The following is a 17,946-nucleotide window of genomic DNA, read 5'->3' on the forward strand; positions in this document are numbered from 1 at the left end:
GTACCTCATACTATTAGGTTCCTTAGGGCTTTCGGCTATTTTTTGCCTTCCCATTTCGGTTGACTTCTTGCCATCACCACCATCATCATTGCCATCGCAACCAGGAAGCCAAGACAGAGTTTCCAGGCGATATGAGTTTCAATCCAGGTCTTCGGGATCCCCCTTCCTTTTTGTCGTGACAGATGGCGATGCGAAAGAATCGTATTTCCTTCCGAGAGCTGCCGTTGCCTCCTGCCTGATTGAGATAGTCTATCTATATAGTACATACCTTTTAAGTGGGTATGTTTCAAACAGGAGCTTTATAGTTGAAGTTAACCGTTTCTGGCCTTCTACAAAGGGAATACTCTCCTGGATGGAGTGTTAATGACACAGCCAACCATGTGGAGGTACGTAGGTCGTGTACCCCCAGGATCTAGACCTCAATCAGTTGGGTTAGGCTGCATATGCGGAGTCGTTAGTTCTTTCATCCTGCATTATATGCTCCAGCGGTTCCTGTCAATGGCAGAGCAACTGGGTCGCAAAACCATGCGCCCCCCTTTTACGTTTCAGATTTCCATGTGAACTACCTACCCAAAGATGGCATTAACTGCCATGCATTTTTGAGTGCAATCCTGCACTAGTACTTCGATATCTAGTCAAGGGTGAATAATAAGGTATTAATACGATCTATAGTCGGATACAAAAATAGAAAGAGAAGGAGAAATAAGGGGAAAAATGAGATTAATAATAAATTTTTTTTTTTTTAAAAAAAAGGAAGAGATTCTCTTCCAGCATCGGCCAATCTGGGAACTGAATAGATAAATGGAGAAAGACCAGCCAAATTACTTAGACATGCTCTCTCATACAACCTTCTCTCGATTAGTCCATTAAGCCGTGTAAGTTTAGACAAAGCAAGAAGGTCATACCACCAAAAAGGTCTTCTACATGGAATGGAAATATTTTTTCTTCCCTTATATAGATAAGACACCTTTCCAACTCCAAACATGCCCGATGAATATTAGAAAAGAAAAAGGAGCCAAGCAGTACACACGCACAAACGATAAATAAAATAGAAGAAGAATGAAATACGAATATAAATACACTGGACATTGGGTCCATCATCCAATTAGCGACGCCTCTTGTGAAGCCGGTGCTCCTTGCCCTTCTTAGACTTTTTCTTGCTCCTTTCTCCTGGTAGAACAAGCGGTTCGTTTTTCATGTTCCATTCCATGAATCGTAGAAGGTAGTCATCGATATGACTCGGCTGGGGCTCTGCATCGAGTTCCTCTACATCATGCACACTCGGTGCCGTAGCGACGACCTGTGATCCAGGTGTTCCTCCTTCGTCGGTGCACGTAGCAATTGGCGTCCCTGCCTGGGTCTGGGCAGGCGTGCTTTGCGAGACACTCCGGTCCTCAAAGTCTCCATCATCCGCATGCTCCAATTCCTTTTGTGCATTCTTAGCCGCATCAATATCCTCTTTGTCTTCAGCCTGTTCAAAGACTCGAGAACTACCGGAGACCCGATTTTCGAGCACACGGTCCATGGCTGCACTGGCCTCATCCTGACCTTCCAGGGCTTCTTCAGGGCTGATCATATCGCGGACGTCAAGCTTGGTGAAGTAGTCTGTCGTGAATTCACCCTCTTGGATGACAACATCATCCAGCATCCTCTTCTGGTTCGCCTTACGGAGAATATTCGATTCAATGGTATATTCTGAGACAAACCGGTAGATGTGCACGTCACGCGTCTGTCCGATACGGTGGCAACGATCCTGGCACTGCTTGTCCATCGCTGGATTCCAGTCCAGGTCGTAGAAAATCACGGTATCGGCACCCGTCAAATTGATGCCAAGCCCACCAGACCGGCTGGACAAAATAAAAGCCAGGATACGGTTGTCATTGTTGAACCGATCCGTCAGAATCTGCCGCTGTTCGACTTTGGTAGTTCCATCTAACCGAAGATACCGGTGCCCGTGAATATTGAGAAACTGTTCCAAGATATCAAGCATCTTGGTCATCTGAGTGAAAATTAATGCCCGGTGGCCGCCGGCCTTCAGATCTCGCAGCAATTTATCAAGTCTTTGTAACTTGCCGCAATCATACTGCAATAGTCTCTTGTCCGGAAAAGCGATAGACAGTCGCATCTGGGCTTCATGGAACGGGTCATAGGAAGGTAACCTCTCCTTTTTCGTGAAGTGTCGCGTCTCAATCGGAGTCAAAGCTGCCTCGGTGATTCCGGAGGCAACCGCAGCGGGGGTAACACACGCAAATCTTTGCACGTAACCATCCATATTTTGAGACCGCTCCTCGATGGACAGGATCATTGAGGCGAGGACGGATGATCTGCTTGACAGCCAGTCTACCAGGGAGCGTTTTCGTAACGGACCGTTCGAAGTAGGTTGCTGCTTAGTGTCCGCGGTAAGGATCTGAATAAGGCTTGTTCCGTATATAGGACGACGGCCATGCCGCTTCGACTCAAAATATAAGCACTTCTCTAGCTCGGCCATCCTTCTTTTTCTACAGTCATTCTCTAGCGCTTCTAGTGTAGACTGCAGTGTTGAGCCGTTAAAACTCATCTGCCAGTTGGTCCGGTGGTATTGACGCTCTCGGAGTGTGTTGAAAGGCCCATAAGCCATGAGTCTGGTGCTATCATCCGCAAGTCTTTGAGATATATCCTCTCGCGAAATTGGAACCAGATTGAGAAAGTCTAGATCCAGTTTGTCAAGCGGGTGTTCATACAGCAACCGCCGGCGCACGAGTATCTCCTGGACCCCAAATTCCGTGGCCACGGAACGCGGCATAGCGAACGAGGTAGAAATTGGCCGAGTCTCGAAGAGATCGGGGTGATTGCAAACTTTACGAAGTTGCATTAAACAGTTGATGATGGATAAGTAGTTACCCGAAGCCAGGGTCTCCTTGGTTTGAGCCCGGGACATGAATCCATCGTACAGATACCGTTGCCGCTTGGAGAGCCGGCAATACACGACGTGTTCGTATTTTGCCGGCATTTGCTTTTCAACATCTGCTTTAAGACGGCGCAATATATAAGGGCGCAAAACAGTATGAAGCTTAGTGACCACTTGCTTCGCCTCGTCGTCCATCGTGTCTCGGCCATGCTCCAAGATCTGCTCTACTGGCCGCCGGAACCATTCGGAGAAATTCCTCAAATCCGCAAACCCTTCAATGCCGGTCTCATCACCATCAGAAGGCATTAGGAAAAATAAAAGGGACCATAGTTCTGTTAGATTGTTTTGGAGCGGAGTGCCGGTGAGTAAAAGCCGCGCTCGTGTCCGGAAGGTCAGAAGTGCCTGCCATCTTTGGGAGCGGAAGTTCTTGATATTGTGTGCCTCATCCAGGACCATATAATGCCAGTTCCTTCTTTTCAAAACCTGTTGATCCTGAAGGACTAACTGATATGAAGTAATCAAAACGTTCCAACTCGTATCGTCCATCCAGCCCTTGCGCTTCTGCCGGCGCTCCTCCTGGTTGCCATAGTAGGTCATGATCTTGAAGCCAGGACACCACTTTTTGAATTCCATTTCCCAGTTGAGGATCACACTTGTAGGAACGACGACTAAGTGCGGGCCCCACACTTCATGCTCTACAGCCAGGTGTGCAAGTAGGGCTATTGTTTGTATAGTTTTCCCCAGTCCCATTTCATCGGCTAGGATGCCATTAATGTGGTTCGTATAGAGACCAGCGAGCCAGTCCAGTCCAAAATGCTGGTATTCTCGCAGGGTTCCCCGGAGCAGATGGGGAATGGGTGTCTTTAACACAGGAGCTGGGGATTCGCTTGCATGGGGGGCCTTCTCCGCTGCAGCATCGTATGATGAGACAGACTCGGGCTCGGAAGGTTTCGTAGCAAGCGTGCCCGGAGATGCCTCACTGGAAGGTTCACCACTCTGATAAGGATCATGTTCCTCGGGTGATCCCTCCTCGTGCAGGATATCGTCGCTTATTTCGTTCATATTGCTAACGACGGCCGGACTTTCCTGGGCACTGGTGTCGATCATCTCAAATTCTGAGACCTCATCTCCGGCCGGAGTCGTGTCAAGGATGGTTGAAGGCTCGGTCATATCTTGCGGGGGAGAGTCTTGTTTAGCAGGCCCATTAGGAACAAGGGAAACCTCATCCGGATACTCCGACTCTTCGTCCTCATCGTCATCAGCCGCAGTTGACTTCAGATCACCTTCGCAGAGGCTGTTAGAGACACCGTCGTCATCGTCAGGGTCATTATGGGAGTAGTCGCCACTCGGTGCTATATCCTTTGCAGAGAAAAATCCAAATAGTCCTGGCCTATCATCGGCTTCCCTACCAGAATCATCATTGCTAGAAGCCATATCTTCATCAGTCTCGCCCATGTCATCGTCCATATCCGTAGATGCCTCATCACTGCCATCTATGAGCATAGGATCGACTTCGTCGAGTTCCACCTGTTTCAGGTGCACATCCGAAGGCAATATAGATCGAACTTCATCGGCGGCAGAGTCGATCTCGCATGGTGAAGCCATATCATCGGATGCCAAAGACCCGCGGTCTGCAACACCATTGGCATCCGGAAGGTTGGCATACTTCAGCCGGAGTTCTTCGGCCGTTAGGCCTTCATCGTCATCGATGTAGTTCCCACTATCACTTTCGGAGTCTGTAGAGGACATATTGCTTTCGTGGTCTTCCTCGTCAGTTGAAACATCGGTATCCATCTCATCTTCACTGGACTCGAGGCCATCGCTTCCAGTCTCGCCGAGGATCTCCATACGTCTCTTTTCAAAAAGCATAGTAGATTGCTTTATTGCGCGATCCAGCGCTTGCTGGTCCTTAGCTTTTCGTTCTTCTTCCCAACGCGCTAGGCGCATCCTGTCTACCTCTGCCCGAACTAGGTCGAACATCTTCTGAAGATCCTTAGCCAGCTGCTTGCGTTTCCCCCGAATCTCCTCCTGCTGCTCTCGAATAATATCTTCGGGGTCCTTGTTCCGCTTCCTCCACGCGTCGGCGCACCATTGAGCAAACAGTTTCGCCATGTGACGATGGCGTCTATGTTCCTGGTCAAGGAGCTTTTTGAAATACAGAGCATGAGCCACTAGGTGATCCTGATGTGAATACTGCTGCGACGGCTCCTCCTGCTGCTCTGGTAGAAACGCAGAGCATACGTCAGAGCTCAAAGGACCGCCAGGCTCTGCGGCTATTGCTATTCGGTGCCTCCGCTGAGCCTCCTCATGCGCCTCCTCTCGTGTGAAAATAGTATCATCTCGCAGCTCCACGTCTCTACTGTCAAGCCACTCTCTAAACGATCTATACTTCCGGGGGGGTAAAACATGAGACGGATGTTGGATGCCGATCGAGGGCTTCTTGATCTTGATCCGTAGTCTGGGGGCCTGTTGGTAGCTTTCTCCCCCCTCATGATATTCGACGCCTTCATGTCGTCCTTCAACTTTATTTAGATCGCTCGTGACAGCAGTAAAGCCGTTGAGTCCCACACCTGGGGGTCGACGAGCTGAGTTTGAGGTTCCAGTGCTCTGAGACCTTGTACGCGTACGAGCTTGTTTTGGCACCGGCGATTGTGAAACGCGCGGCCGACGAACAGAAGCACCCCTTAGATTCACGCTTCTTTGCGAACCATTTGTCGCCTTGCCACCAAGAAACCTTCCATTCACCTCCGGACCTGAGACCGACATCGACAACGGTGACGATGCGACTCCTTTTATCCCAGAGGCGACATTTTTGCCCATGGATTGCTTTCTAGTCGTCCGAGTATGCCTTTTCTCGGACGCAGGCCGCAGCTCAACAGGCACCGCGTTGACTCGGGAAGACTTACGCCTGCCATCTTGAATAAAGGATGTCGGACCATCAGCACCGGGCTTCTTCCATGGGGGCGACGCTTGACGGGAACTCGACCGACGAGAAGCAGCCGAATCCGCAAGCTTTCGCTTTTTTGATGGAGGTTCGTCGATATGGTTAGTGGCGGCTTCGTCTTCCTTTGTCTCAGAAGAGATCGATTCACGGGACCCAGAATCGACGACATGGTCCGACGCAGCGAGAGCAGGAGGGTTTGCTTCGAGCTCGGGGGTCACGCGTTCATTTTGGTGTGAAATGCCATCTGCGCTGCCGTTTTGCATGTCTTGTAACCACGGAGACAGGGGCCTTCTGTACAGCTGACCCCAGTTTTCCCAACGAGGACACGGTTGGAATGGGAAAAAGCGGCATCAACATATAGTGGTAACTGGGTTAGAGTGCCACAAGATATTTGGCATAGTTATCGGCTCTGTAGCGCGACTGATGAAGGAAAAACCAGGTAGATGAGGAGATTGCGTGAAGTGGTGGTTTTTTCCTAACATGACTACCCGTGACGAGGAAGTGGAGGTGTATGTAAGCAGCACGGCGTGCTGCCTGAGGCCTGAAATTATCTAATCCGAGTCCCATCATGATTGCTTTGCACTTCACTTCACCCGCAGTGTTGAGCCTTTTTTCGCCGGTCCATTGCTTCCTCCCTTCTCTTTGCATCTCTTCTACCAGCAAGGTCCGTTCCTTATCTCTCTCAAGACTGATAAATATGCTCCCAATACGTGGCTTTCAGGTACTAATGGCTGTTAAATAGATGCTGTCCCAGCAGCTCTTGACCTGGCGCCTGCCCATTGCCGCCCGTTATACCGTCCCCCGCGCCTTTTTCTCGCATGCCCGGATTCTTGCGGCTGCAGAAGTCCATGATCCTTTGCAGGTATGTTGGCTTCAATTTTTTGCCCTTGACCAATCGCTCCCGTCTGATCTCCTTATGCAGAATGGCAACTATGAGAACCCTCCCCGTGTCAAACGCGCCTTCAGAGACCCTTACGGCGGTTGGTGGGACCAGCAAGAAAAGCGCAACTTTGGAGAGCCGGTTCACGAAGAAAACGAAATCCTCGGTGTCTTCAGCCCCGAACAGTATACTCACGTTACGGCTCGCAAGGGATTCTTCCACCTCGGAGTTTTTGTTGCGACTTTTTTGGGACTCTGTGGTGTTGTGAGTCTTTCCTATCCAGACAAGCCCAGCGCTCCCCGGACATTCCCAGATGGTCTGGAGAAGGAGCTCGGAGGACCTAATGCTGCTCCGGTTCGTTAATCCTTCTTCCCTCCCTTAGGGCGTAAAGAAAAGGGATAAGAGTTTCTCAAATTACCTTTGGTCCAGGATTTTGGCTAATAAATGATCATATTTCAGGCTCGCAAGTCTGGGGAAGATACTTGGTGATCGGAATTCACGTTGTGTAAATGTAAATAAATACAGTACGGTATGCTCTTTCGGCGTCAATCAAAGGTTTGATTGTCGATTCAATGGAAGGGAAAGCTGCTCTTTGTCAGCCGATTTTGCAGTCTTGCAGTAGTGGTGCGGTTTTTGATGTATTTGGCTTTTAATTCTATGGTTCTCTTTAAGGATGCAATTATAAGCCGTAGAGGCGCAGTCCAGTATGGTATCAAGCGTCGTCGGGAAGAGGACGAAAACTATGCTTTCTTTACGCCTATTATCGATTAATTTAGTGGGTTTGCGATACATAAATAGATCCATTCCTCGAAACAATGGCTCAGACAAAGTTCATCCTAGGCTGGAGTAAAGCTCGTACCACACAAGACTCTACTCTTCAACCTCTAATTATAGACAGAGATAATATCGATATCTTTGTTTATTACTATTTATTTTGTTCAGGGGTACTGTGGTGCGACCCAGCAGCTACAACGACCGTCTTATTGTGTGGTGTTTCAGGTAACAAAAACCAGGTGGACACCGTAACCAACCAACCCGACCCCTTCTTTGCCTGCAAACAGCCAGCATTCTTCAGGGTAATTCCAACAACCCCCCTACCCGCCGCCTACTACAAAGATATCCCGCCTCTTTTTTGATTGCACAGGCCAAGAGGAACTCGTTAAGTTTCTATATATTTCCATCTAGCTCTGGCTGGCTGACGTTTGATCGCAAACGGCCCATCCATGGTGTCACGGCGCTTCCCCTCGTCCCGAACGTCGCAACATCTAGATAGATAGATAGACGCAACCACTCCATGTCGACTGCATCTAATCAGTCCCGAGGCTTTAACCGAAGGATTAACAGCCTCCAAAATGAGGTCCGCCATTCGCGCAATCTCTCTGCCTCGCGCAGACGCCCCGTGAACGCCGCTGCAGCTTACAGTTATGCCCTCCGGGTAGCCTACCTCTCCTATCTCCTTCAACCTCGTATACGCCGTGCTCAGACTATGCCAGCCCCTCAGCAGCGGCCGAAGCGCGCGTCAACGTTTCATGACCTCATGAGCGATTTTTCTCTCGTGCGAGACTCCAAGAGCACGAGGTTCCCGCATGGGTTTATATCTGAACTTGAGAAAAGGTTAACGGGGATTCTGACGAGGAAAGAAAAGAGGAAGGAATACCAGGACCCGCTGGTCGTGAGAACGTTTGCTGCGTTTCTCAACGCCTTGAAGGATCAGTCGTTCAAGAAGCGCATGGAGAAGGATCGACGTGCTGAAGATCTCGTACTTATTTTCTATTCGAATGCAACCAAGGAACTTAGCAAAGGCAAGGACCCGGATGATGATCATTGGAAATTTATGGTGGATAGACATGTAGCCCTGTTCGTCCGGCTGTTTGCTCTTATCTTGAAGAACAATGACTGGGCCAGGGATCGTCCTGAGCTGTCAAATCGATTGTCTGCCTTGGAGAACAAGCTTCTTTCCCAGGACCTGGATCTCGTGGAAGCCAACGGCCCATCAACCGTCGAAGTGGTCGTTCCGTTGAGCTACGATGTGAAAGACATGTCTCATGTGCAACATGTGGCGAGGATTTTCGGCATGAGTACAGCCCAGGCTCAGTCTGACATCGATAAGCACCGGGGGGTGTGGACTGCACAGGCAGCTCTTAAAGATCTGAAAGCTTATCAGGCTCACCTGAGCCTCAATACTCGGAAAACGCTGTCAAAGGAAGACTTCGAGAATGAGGAAGCATATGAAACTTGGAAGAAGAGCGAGGGTCCGGATTTATCCCAAATGATGCTTGCTATTATGCAGTCAAATCCCGAAATTACCAAAAGCACCCCTGGAGCCCTTCCAAGGTTTAACACAAACGCTGGTGACAGCATTGCCGACGCAGCTCATGGGGATCTATCAAGAACGAACGCGGACCGGCCCGTATCACATATTTTCGACCAACCCATTGATCTTAGTTCGTTGTCGCTGAGTGAGGATGTGAATAATAATGAATCGGACGAATCAGACACGTACCTTTACATACCACCGGATCCGCGCTCCATGTACAGATATATCTTGGCCCAAACGTTAACTCATGACCTCAAAGATCGTGACATTGAAGCTGCACAGACTACATCTGATGTCCAGTCAATGAAGCTGCTTTCTAAACAATCATCCGAGCTCTTAAATGAGATTTGCCTGCGCTGGCGGATTCCAAATTTCTCCAGGGTTGCCCTGTTCTTGGATATTGCAAGAGCAAAGTTTGTTGATAATGAGATCGACCTGGACACTCTTGATTCGGCGTTTACGTTCGTTAAGGAGCCTCCATCGGATGGCAAAAAGCGCAGCAGTTTCATTGCTCCAGTAGTCTTTGACAGACAAAGGTGGGCGATCCATGATCTTCTTTTAATGCAGCAGATACTTTCCTCTCTGCATGAAGCTCTGCTGCGGGAACTATACGTTGTTATGATGGACTGCTACGAAGGCAAGCCCCGTCCCATTGGTCCAGTAATGTATGTTCTAGAGAATCATATCCAGCATGATCCCAACTACACAGAGGACTTAGAAGATATCGAACGCTTCCGCTCGTATGTTCAGGATGGGCTCGCACAAAAGGCCACAGAAAAGTATCAAGATCTTCTAGGACAAGAGGTCCCGGTGGAACAAGAGGCCTGGGAACTAAACCACGTTATTCAGCTTTGCGATGCCATCTCGAAACTTGCACAAAGAATCCGCAAGCGGTATAGACACAACCCAGAAATTATGGGGTAAGATTCTCCCAGCTCCGCAACATTCGACTTTTGAACTAAGAAAGCTCAGGGTAAATCCATACACGACGTTGCTCTCAAATGTTCTACCAATATTCGCTGAAGACGCCCACGAAATGGTCGTGAGGATAATTGAACAGGAAAAAGCCAGGGGCGAGGAAATTGCGATGGAGGATGGATTCGATCTCTACAAGCAACTGACATCTATACGTGCTCTTTTCACAGAGGCGCTTCCCGAGTATGTGTGGCTGTTTCACTAGTGTTCTGACATGCTCAATTATTAACTCTACGCCAGGAGCCCGTTCCCATTCCGCGTGGAAGACCTTCTGGAAGAATTCGTGTGGCGATGGATTCGTTTGACCGACCAGAAGATCATGGAATGGGTCGAACAAGCCACTAGACAAGATTCATTTGCAGTTCGAGCTGGGGACTCGATGGAACTAGTCCCTGAGGACCATCGACATAGTGTCTCTGTGATAGACATTTTCCGCTCATTCAATCAGGTTGTGGAGCAGATGATACAACTTGAGTGGGATGATGACCTTCAGTACGCCAAGTTCATGACGGCTTTGTCTAGATCTATTGGGAAAGGTCTCTCCAGATACTGCGAATCACTAGAGCAAATGTTTGCTAAAGAAATGGATCGGCTTTCTCCGGATCAAGAAGCCGTCATGAACCAAACAACCCAAGAGAAATGGATGCAAATCGCCAAAGAAGCATGGACAAGTAAAGAGAAGATTGAACCCTTCCAATTCTTTCCCGAGGTAAGAGCGTTCAAGAAAGCGTCCCTGTCTTTTGGTCGCAACATAGTTAACCGTACGCAGTCGTTGGTCAAGCTGAACAATGTTGAATATGCTCTCTCCAAATTTGACAAGCTTGAGCGTGAGATCAATGTCGACGGATGTGCGGATGTTATAGCAAAGCATGCGCCCCCACCGACCCAACAAAAGATGCGCAGGTCAACGACATATGTTTTCACAATAAAGGTCGTGGAAGCCGAAGATCTGAAGGCTTGCGATATGAACGGGGGTAGTGACCCCTACGTTGTGTTGGCGGATGAATATCAGAAGCGTATTGCAAAGACTCGCATCATTTACAACAATCTCAATCCAAGGTGGGATGACACTGTGGATATCACAACGCAAGGGCCATTAAACATCATTGCGACCATTTGGGACTGGGACGCAGTAGGCGATCATGATTATGTCGGTCGAACTTCCATTAAGCTGGATCCCGTGCATTTTAGTGATTTCCTGCCAAGGGAATATTGGCTTGATTTGGACACGCAAGGTCGACTCCTGTTACGGGTTAGCATGGAGGGCGAGCGTGATGATATCCAATTTTACTTTGGCAAGTCATTCCGCACGCTGAAGCGCACGGAGAGAGATATGACTCGCAAGATCACTGAAAAGGTAAGTCCCCCGTCTACCTTGGCTGAGTATAGTTGGGGTACTGACGAAGAATCGTTCCTAGTTGTCTGCATACATCAGTCATTGCCTGTCGCGCCGAACTCTGAAATCTTTACTATCTCGGGGGCTAAGCATTTCCTCCGTTTCCAATTTTCTGAACCGAAATCGCGCTCAGTCAACGGCTGCAGCGCCATCAAATGCGGACGTTGAAAATGCGCTGACTCCGCTTTTTGACTATTTCAACGATAATTTCGCACTTATGAACAAGACCCTTACCTCAGAAGCTATGAAAATGGTCATGGCTCGCTTATGGAAGGAGGTACTCAACACCATTGAGAGTTTACTGGTGCCTCCTCTGTCAGATAAACCGTCGCATCAGAAGCCCCTTACGATGCAGGAGGTCGATATTGTTTCACGCTGGCTCGTTCTTCTTTTGAATTTCTTCCACGCGGTTGACGACGAAACTGGCGAAGCTCATGGCGTTTCGATTGATATATTAAAGTCACCTAAATACCACGAGATTCAGACCCTAAATTTCTTCTATTTCGAACCCACCGACACACTCATTCGCACGTCCGAACGGATGGCATCGGCAACAATTTCCCGACAACAAGCAAACAAAAACCGAGCATCTGCGCCCCATATCGGGGCTGCTGGTTCGGGCAGTATTCTAGGAATTCCCAATGCCCGGCGAGCTAAGAGTATCATGCTCTCTCGGAACCTGGGCACAATGAAGAAGATGAAGGAAGAGAAGTGGCGCGAAGCTCAAGCAGAGCCAAACGACGATATGATATTGCGTATCCTTCGCATGAGGCCCGAGGCAGCGGGATATTTGCGCGACCGAAGCCGCCAAAAGGAAAGACTCGCGGCAGCGGCGGCAGCCGACGCCATCGTTAAACAAAGCTTGATGACCGGGGGAGGGAGGATGACCGGAACTCTGGGACGCCGATAATTAATCTGGCATGATGGCTTTATGTTCGCTGTTGCATTTGGTACTCACTATTTTTTTTTTTTTTTCTCTTTTTTTCCTTGTGAAGCTGCATTTGAGCATCGTTTGTCTATCCGGTATTCGCATTATGATTCCCAATTGCGGTCAGCTTCTGTGAAGTTACGATTATTCTTTCCTACTAGGCTGTCTCAACTAGGAATTCCACAGTGCTACTCAATGAATATTCAACCCCAGAAATCCAATATCGACTCTATGCCTATGTACATGCTACATAGGAGAATCCAGAAGACTCCAACTTGCTGGACAATAAATAGGGAGCTGGTAACCACGACAGACTACAGACTTTCCTCCCCTTGTGTTTACTCCAAGGCAATGCACTCAATCTCCACTGGGACACCCTTGGGTAGCTGAGCAACAGCAACACAGCTACGGGCAGGCTTATGGGTGAAGAATTTTTCGTAGGTAGCATTCATTTCCGCGAAGTTGGCCATATCAGTTAGGAAGACCTAGAAGAGATCATTCCTATCAGCAATCTGTACCTGGAAGCCTCACCCTCCTTCAACTCAAGACTCCTGCAAGGAGTCAATTGTCGAAAAGGAGTGACAGCAAAGGAGGGAAAATAGAGAGAAAAACAAAAAGATAGAGACGACCCACATTCACTTTGACGATCTTGCTCACGCTGGATCCAGCAGCTTCCACAATAGCTTTGATGTTATTGCAGCAAGCCTGGGTCAATTCGCCAATGTTACCCGAGACAAGGTTCCCAGAGGCGTCGGCGGGAATTTGGCCGGAGATGAAGACCTGGCCGTTTGCGCGGATCGCCTGGGTCTATATGGACCAAAATTAATGGTGATCAGTAAGTAGAAGCGGGGATGGTGGGGAAGGTCGTGGTGAGAGATGGAAGGATGCACGAAACCATGGAGAGGTTTCCAAGTAGTGGACTTACGTAGGGACCAGCAGCTATGAATGAGAACTGGTAAGCATCTTAGTTGTCGGAGTAGGGAGAATGGCTGAATTCAAAGGCAGTTTAACTCACGAGGACAGGCGCCAGCGGCGGTGACGGGAGTCATGCCAGACATGGTGATGGGATGGAATGAGAAACAATGACGAGGGATACGGGAGATGAAGATGGGAGAGAGAGGACGGAGTGACGATGGGAGACGAGCGAGGAGGGAAAGGCGAGAGATGAGTGGGAGCATGAGTAGAGGGGCAGAACTGTCTTCTTCAAGTCGCGATAGAATTGCAGTCAGCTGTCTTATCCCGCGGGAAAGTCGCTGGCGCCATTGGTTGCTCCCATCGGTGGAGTCACCTTTTTCCGTGTCCATGCAAAAGATAACAATACCAGAAGAGAATTGAATAACGAACTATCTAAGTAATAGGATTTACAGCCATGGTCCTTGTCGTCGTCATCATGATCATCATTATTATATATGTACAGCGTCATCTATTACGTTTGACCAAGGGTACCACCTAGCTGCTGGAGGAAAGCAGCCGTCTGCTCCGCTGGAAATCCGAAAAACACAGGTCCATTAAAAAAAATGCTGGCATTTGTGTTGCGTGGGCGTTGCTGGAGGTCTGGGTGAGCTCCATTCTCCTGCCCATTAGTATCCGGGGCCTCGCCCATTCGATCCGGGTTACGAATGGTCTCAGTTTCTGGGGCCGCATGGTCAACGGGCGGAGCGCCATGGCCGAAAGGACAACATCCAGCTTTCAGTTCCGTGTCCGGCATGTCATGAGACGGGCCGTGAAGCGGTGCAGTGGAGGAGGCATCTATGACAGCATTATTCAAAGGCTTCTCCGACTGATGATGAAGAGAGGCCGTAACTGGAGCCGCCGGCGAGTGGGGACGAGATGGTGTGGGAGGAAAGGGGACGGGGATTCCCCAGGGCCTGCTGGGGGATTCGCCGACCCGTACTTCTCGCAACGGGCGATCAAAGTGTCCCTTCCTTTCCTCCTCACTCTCTTCTTCCTCCTTGATGGACGGCTCCATATCCGACTTGAAGCCAACGTCCTCCGCCCATTTCTCCACCCGCTCAGCCGACGAACTGGAGGTTCGTGCATCGCTGTTGCCATTTTTCGGCAAGAACGCTTGGTGCTTGACGGATAAGCCCCGTATCATACTGATCAGATTACCATACTTTGCATCTAGTTGCCGCATGCTCTGCGAGTCCTTTTGGTACCGCTGCACACAGACGGCATGGCTCCGAGGTATCTCATGCTTGTGCTTCTCGACATATTCGGCAACTTCTTCGGGACTATGTTGATCTAGAAACCTAATTGGACATCTTGAAATAGGGCACTGAGCCGTTGATGACCGTGCGGAGGGTGGGTGGCTAGAATGTCTATCTTTCTGTTCTGCCTTGATGGGGTCTAAATCTTCATGCCCACATGTATCATTAGGAGGCTTGGGAGAACTCTCGATCGCAGTAGACATTCCGTTTGCGGAGGTTTTATTGGTAGGTTTTGCAAAGGGACAGTGTAAACTGCCCCTCGTACCCTTCGTAGTAAAGTCCCTTTCCAAGGGACGAGGTGCCCCAGCTCTAGTGGCAACAAGACATGGATTGAGCTCGGGTAATAGTCCGCCTTCATGCGAAGGTACGATGGACTGGTAACAAGCTAATCCCTCCGATATGGCAGAGAGAACCTGATCTCCTACGTTTCCAGATTTTGCAATTGCTTGGACTACAGCCGGGGGGCTAAGGGGGGCTTTTTGAGACCCATCATATTCGGTATACCGACCGAGAATCTTCTCCGAGACAATCTTGGTATGGGTATCCGGTCCGTTAGGAAGTCGGTCTGCTAGCTTCAAGTACTAAAGGTAAATGTTAGCAGGCAGAACTTGAAAACATGTGGCCAAGACAAAATAATGGGCAGTCTCCATCAGATAATACATGACTTGTCCGTCACTACCGCTATAAGCGACTCCTGATCTAGAGCTAATCAAGTTTCTCTCATCATTTGAGACAGGGAAAGAATAGGAAGGCAAGGGAAGAAAGGAAGGCAAGGAACGAAGGGAAGGGAGGATAGGAAGGGAGGAGAGGGAAGAGTTTACCTCAGTACTGGCATATTCCAATCTTTGCTGGAGACTTTTCTCTTTGTAGTGAAGATGCTGGGTTGTCAGCAGGAGAGCTTCAAAAGCTGTAGCTAAGGTGTGCAGTGGATGCTCGTGGTGCATTTCAGCAGCCACAACAGCAGGTGACATGACTATTTCAGGTAGAGGGGTTACAAATTAGGACAATATCACATCTGGTGGTCTTCCCAGGCACTTCTGCACAAAGCAGAAGTACAGGTAGAAGGGCATGGAGAGGGAGAGGGAGACGTATGGGAAGAGAAGAGAAAAGAGAAAAGGCGGATCGTTGCCTGAAAACATCGCTTGAAGCTAAGCGAGATGGCCCGTGCCATCCACGTGATGATGGTATTCCATTCAACTACTGGCGCCTAGTACTTGTAGCAGTAGCTGGACCATGATATCAAATAACAATGAACCCGATGTGATGCAATGTAGCTGACAGGCACTGCCACACATTATCTTCTCTCAACATGTTCCCAGTCTCCTGTTAAAGAAAGGAAAAACAATGACCCCCACACTCCCAACACATCCCCGGCAATTCTAAAAGCGTTCAAAACAAAACATGACCATTGTCGATCGTGGCCACCGAGACTAGACACTGCTAGGTGTGAGTAGTTACCTCTTCACATACTGTGATCGCAATGTGTTTCTCACATGTGAACTAGGATCCATGCCTCAGCCATCTTATTTGTAGGATGAGAACCCCATGATCTCGGTATCCGAGGTATCAGAGGTTTGGGGCGCATTCATGACTGGAGATGGTGGTGGAGCAAGCAGAGGATCCGGCGCCTCTGTGTCGCTGATCGAATAAAATCGCCCGCGCGCTGGCTGGGTTTCCTCGGTGTTCTGTGCCTGGCTTGGAGAAGCTTCAGTCGATGCACCTTCCTTCGTGGCCGGCATGGCGCAAGGTTCGACGTTTTCCTTGTTGTACCTGGGTTCGTCCATCTCCTGCCCGGCAGTTTCTTCAGGAATATCCTCTAAATAAGTGATATTCAGCGCCTGGAACGCCCCGACAACCTGGGTTTGATCCATTGGTTCCGCGAAAGGCTCAGTCGAGGCCGAGTTGTTAGCGATCTCTTCGTTGAGTTTATTTGAGAGAGTGGGCAGGGAGTTCGGTAAGGCGTGAAAATGATCCTCATCCCACTCGGGCTGGTAGTCTGGATCTGGACTCGGTGGAGGGGGATTCATTGCAACGAGCCAGAGCTTTGCGTATGGGTTGAGCGGCAGTGGTCGTTTTGGATGAATTGTGTTGGACGAGGGGCTCAGTGAAGACGAGGAGTGTTGAGGTGCTGTGTGATAAGCCCATGGAGACAAAGGCCACTATGCCTACCCTGACTTTGTTCAGCAGGGCACATGCTTTTCTTTGGCAGTGACCAGTTTTTACCAGTGGAAACTTCGCTATGCATGCATTTGTATACTTGATAAGATATGTACTGTGTATTGATACGTCATTAGCTTTTTACTTGGGTATTCTAGCAGATAACAATCAAATTCCAATTAAGGCAGTGATTACATAGAGTAAGGTAGGCTCTAAAAGTATCATATTTTGCTGCTCATGTCTAATACGTTGCTTGATGTTGGTAAGACTACTACTGTTTGTATTTATCTATTAGTTATAAAGTATCTCTTCAGCATACACGAACTATACCATGGACTAGGTAAATAACTAGATTCACTTCTGGAACCTAACTTGGACCCTTTACTGCTTCCTCTATTCATGGCTGCAATTTGCACATATTAGCTGAGGCCTTAAAGCCTGACTGTGTACTATAGGAGACTGTAACATTCCTTCCCCCCACCTTCCCTTCTTTTTTTCAGCATTAGCCAGGTATATCGTGTTAACAGGATGTGTATAAGGTAGGAAACTATTGCGTCAAAGCACGCTCGTGGTTACTTTACTCTAGAAGCTTGGAATCCTAAGTAGTCATCTATGCTCTTGACATGAAAGTATGTAAGCTGTACCAAATCTTGTATGCATTGCTATAATACCCGCTGAGCATAATTCATTGTGTGAGCAGGGTGCAGGCTTCTCTGATTGATTCACCTAATATTCATCGGCATCCTATTAGAATTGTCTCACAAGTCATATCAAACCAGATAGATAATTCGACCAGGAATAAAAACGTTTAACTGCAAGGTCCATGGGTTTCAAGAACAGAGAAGAATTGGAACTAAGAGAGTATATTATATATCTTATTTCCTGCGATCCCAATAGCCGATTCCATCAAGGATAAATTAATCATTTAGCCTGTAGGCTATATCGATGGGATTGTACTGATTAGCCATTTTAATCTTTGGTGTCTCAGCATGATCTCTGAATTTGACCCAAAACCTTTCTCTAAAGAAAATGCAACAAAAAAAGAAAAGAAAGAAAAGAAAAAGAAAAAGAAAACCAAAAGGAAAAGTAAAGGAACAACCATTGGTGGTTGGCCTACCAACATCCCAGATTAATATTTCGAACTGCGTTGTTGTAGCATCGACCGTCCATGGAAATAAGCCAAATACCCGTGCGGCGTGGCCAACGCCATGCAGGAGAACTGGAAAGGACACTGCAGGTGCCTGCAGACTGA

General features: G+C 48.6%; 6 protein-coding genes across 6 annotated transcripts; 2 read left to right on the forward strand and 4 right to left on the reverse strand.

Annotated features, from left to right (window-relative positions):
- Nucleotides 1–1,105: 1,105 nt before the first annotated feature.
- Nucleotides 1,106–6,094, reverse strand: swr1 (putative SNF2 family helicase/ATPase (Swr1); the record flags this gene model as incomplete). The annotated part of the gene is made up of 1 exon (XM_033571598.1): nucleotides 1,106–6,094. One exon carries the CDS (start codon nucleotides 6,092–6,094, stop codon nucleotides 1,106–1,108), a length of 4,989 nt encoding a protein of 1,662 aa, XP_033424913.1.
- A 305-nt stretch (nucleotides 6,095–6,399) lies between these two features.
- On the forward strand, nucleotides 6,400–7,200 carry ATNIH1004_006972 (uncharacterized protein; the record flags this gene model as incomplete). Its single annotated transcript, XM_033571599.1, has 4 exons — nucleotides 6,400–6,495; nucleotides 6,574–6,693; nucleotides 6,754–7,065; nucleotides 7,171–7,200. The coding sequence occupies 4 exons, from the start codon at nucleotides 6,400–6,402 to the stop codon at nucleotides 7,198–7,200; spliced, it is 558 nt and encodes a 185-aa protein (XP_033424914.1).
- Nucleotides 7,201–8,005: 805 nt separating this feature from the next.
- On the forward strand, nucleotides 8,006–12,309 carry ATNIH1004_006973 (C2 domain protein; the record flags this gene model as incomplete). The annotated part of the gene is made up of 5 exons (XM_033571600.1): nucleotides 8,006–9,948; nucleotides 10,001–10,186; nucleotides 10,244–10,712; nucleotides 10,773–11,360; nucleotides 11,422–12,309. 5 exons carry the CDS (start codon nucleotides 8,006–8,008, stop codon nucleotides 12,307–12,309), a joined length of 4,074 nt encoding a protein of 1,357 aa, XP_033424915.1.
- A 356-nt stretch (nucleotides 12,310–12,665) lies between these two features.
- On the reverse strand, nucleotides 12,666–13,385 carry ATNIH1004_006974 (uncharacterized protein; the record flags this gene model as incomplete). Its single annotated transcript, XM_033571601.1, has 4 exons — nucleotides 12,666–12,812; nucleotides 12,961–13,134; nucleotides 13,253–13,266; nucleotides 13,343–13,385. The coding sequence occupies 4 exons, from the start codon at nucleotides 13,383–13,385 to the stop codon at nucleotides 12,666–12,668; spliced, it is 378 nt and encodes a 125-aa protein (XP_033424916.1).
- A 368-nt stretch (nucleotides 13,386–13,753) lies between these two features.
- Nucleotides 13,754–15,508, reverse strand: ATNIH1004_006975 (uncharacterized protein; the record flags this gene model as incomplete). The annotated part of the gene is made up of 2 exons (XM_033571602.1): nucleotides 13,754–15,118; nucleotides 15,359–15,508. 2 exons carry the CDS (start codon nucleotides 15,506–15,508, stop codon nucleotides 13,754–13,756), a joined length of 1,515 nt encoding a protein of 504 aa, XP_033424917.1.
- A 552-nt stretch (nucleotides 15,509–16,060) lies between these two features.
- Nucleotides 16,061–16,564, reverse strand: ATNIH1004_006976 (uncharacterized protein; the record flags this gene model as incomplete). Its single annotated transcript, XM_033571603.1, has 1 exon — nucleotides 16,061–16,564. The coding sequence occupies one exon, from the start codon at nucleotides 16,562–16,564 to the stop codon at nucleotides 16,061–16,063; it is 504 nt and encodes a 167-aa protein (XP_033424918.1).
- Nucleotides 16,565–17,946: the final 1,382 nt, after the last annotated feature.

This window comes from Aspergillus tanneri (assembly GCF_003426965.1).
Source record: "Aspergillus tanneri strain NIH1004 chromosome Unknown AapTan_7_pilon_pilon_pilon, whole genome shotgun sequence".
Taxonomy (NCBI): Eukaryota; Fungi; Ascomycota; class Eurotiomycetes; order Eurotiales; family Aspergillaceae; genus Aspergillus; species Aspergillus tanneri.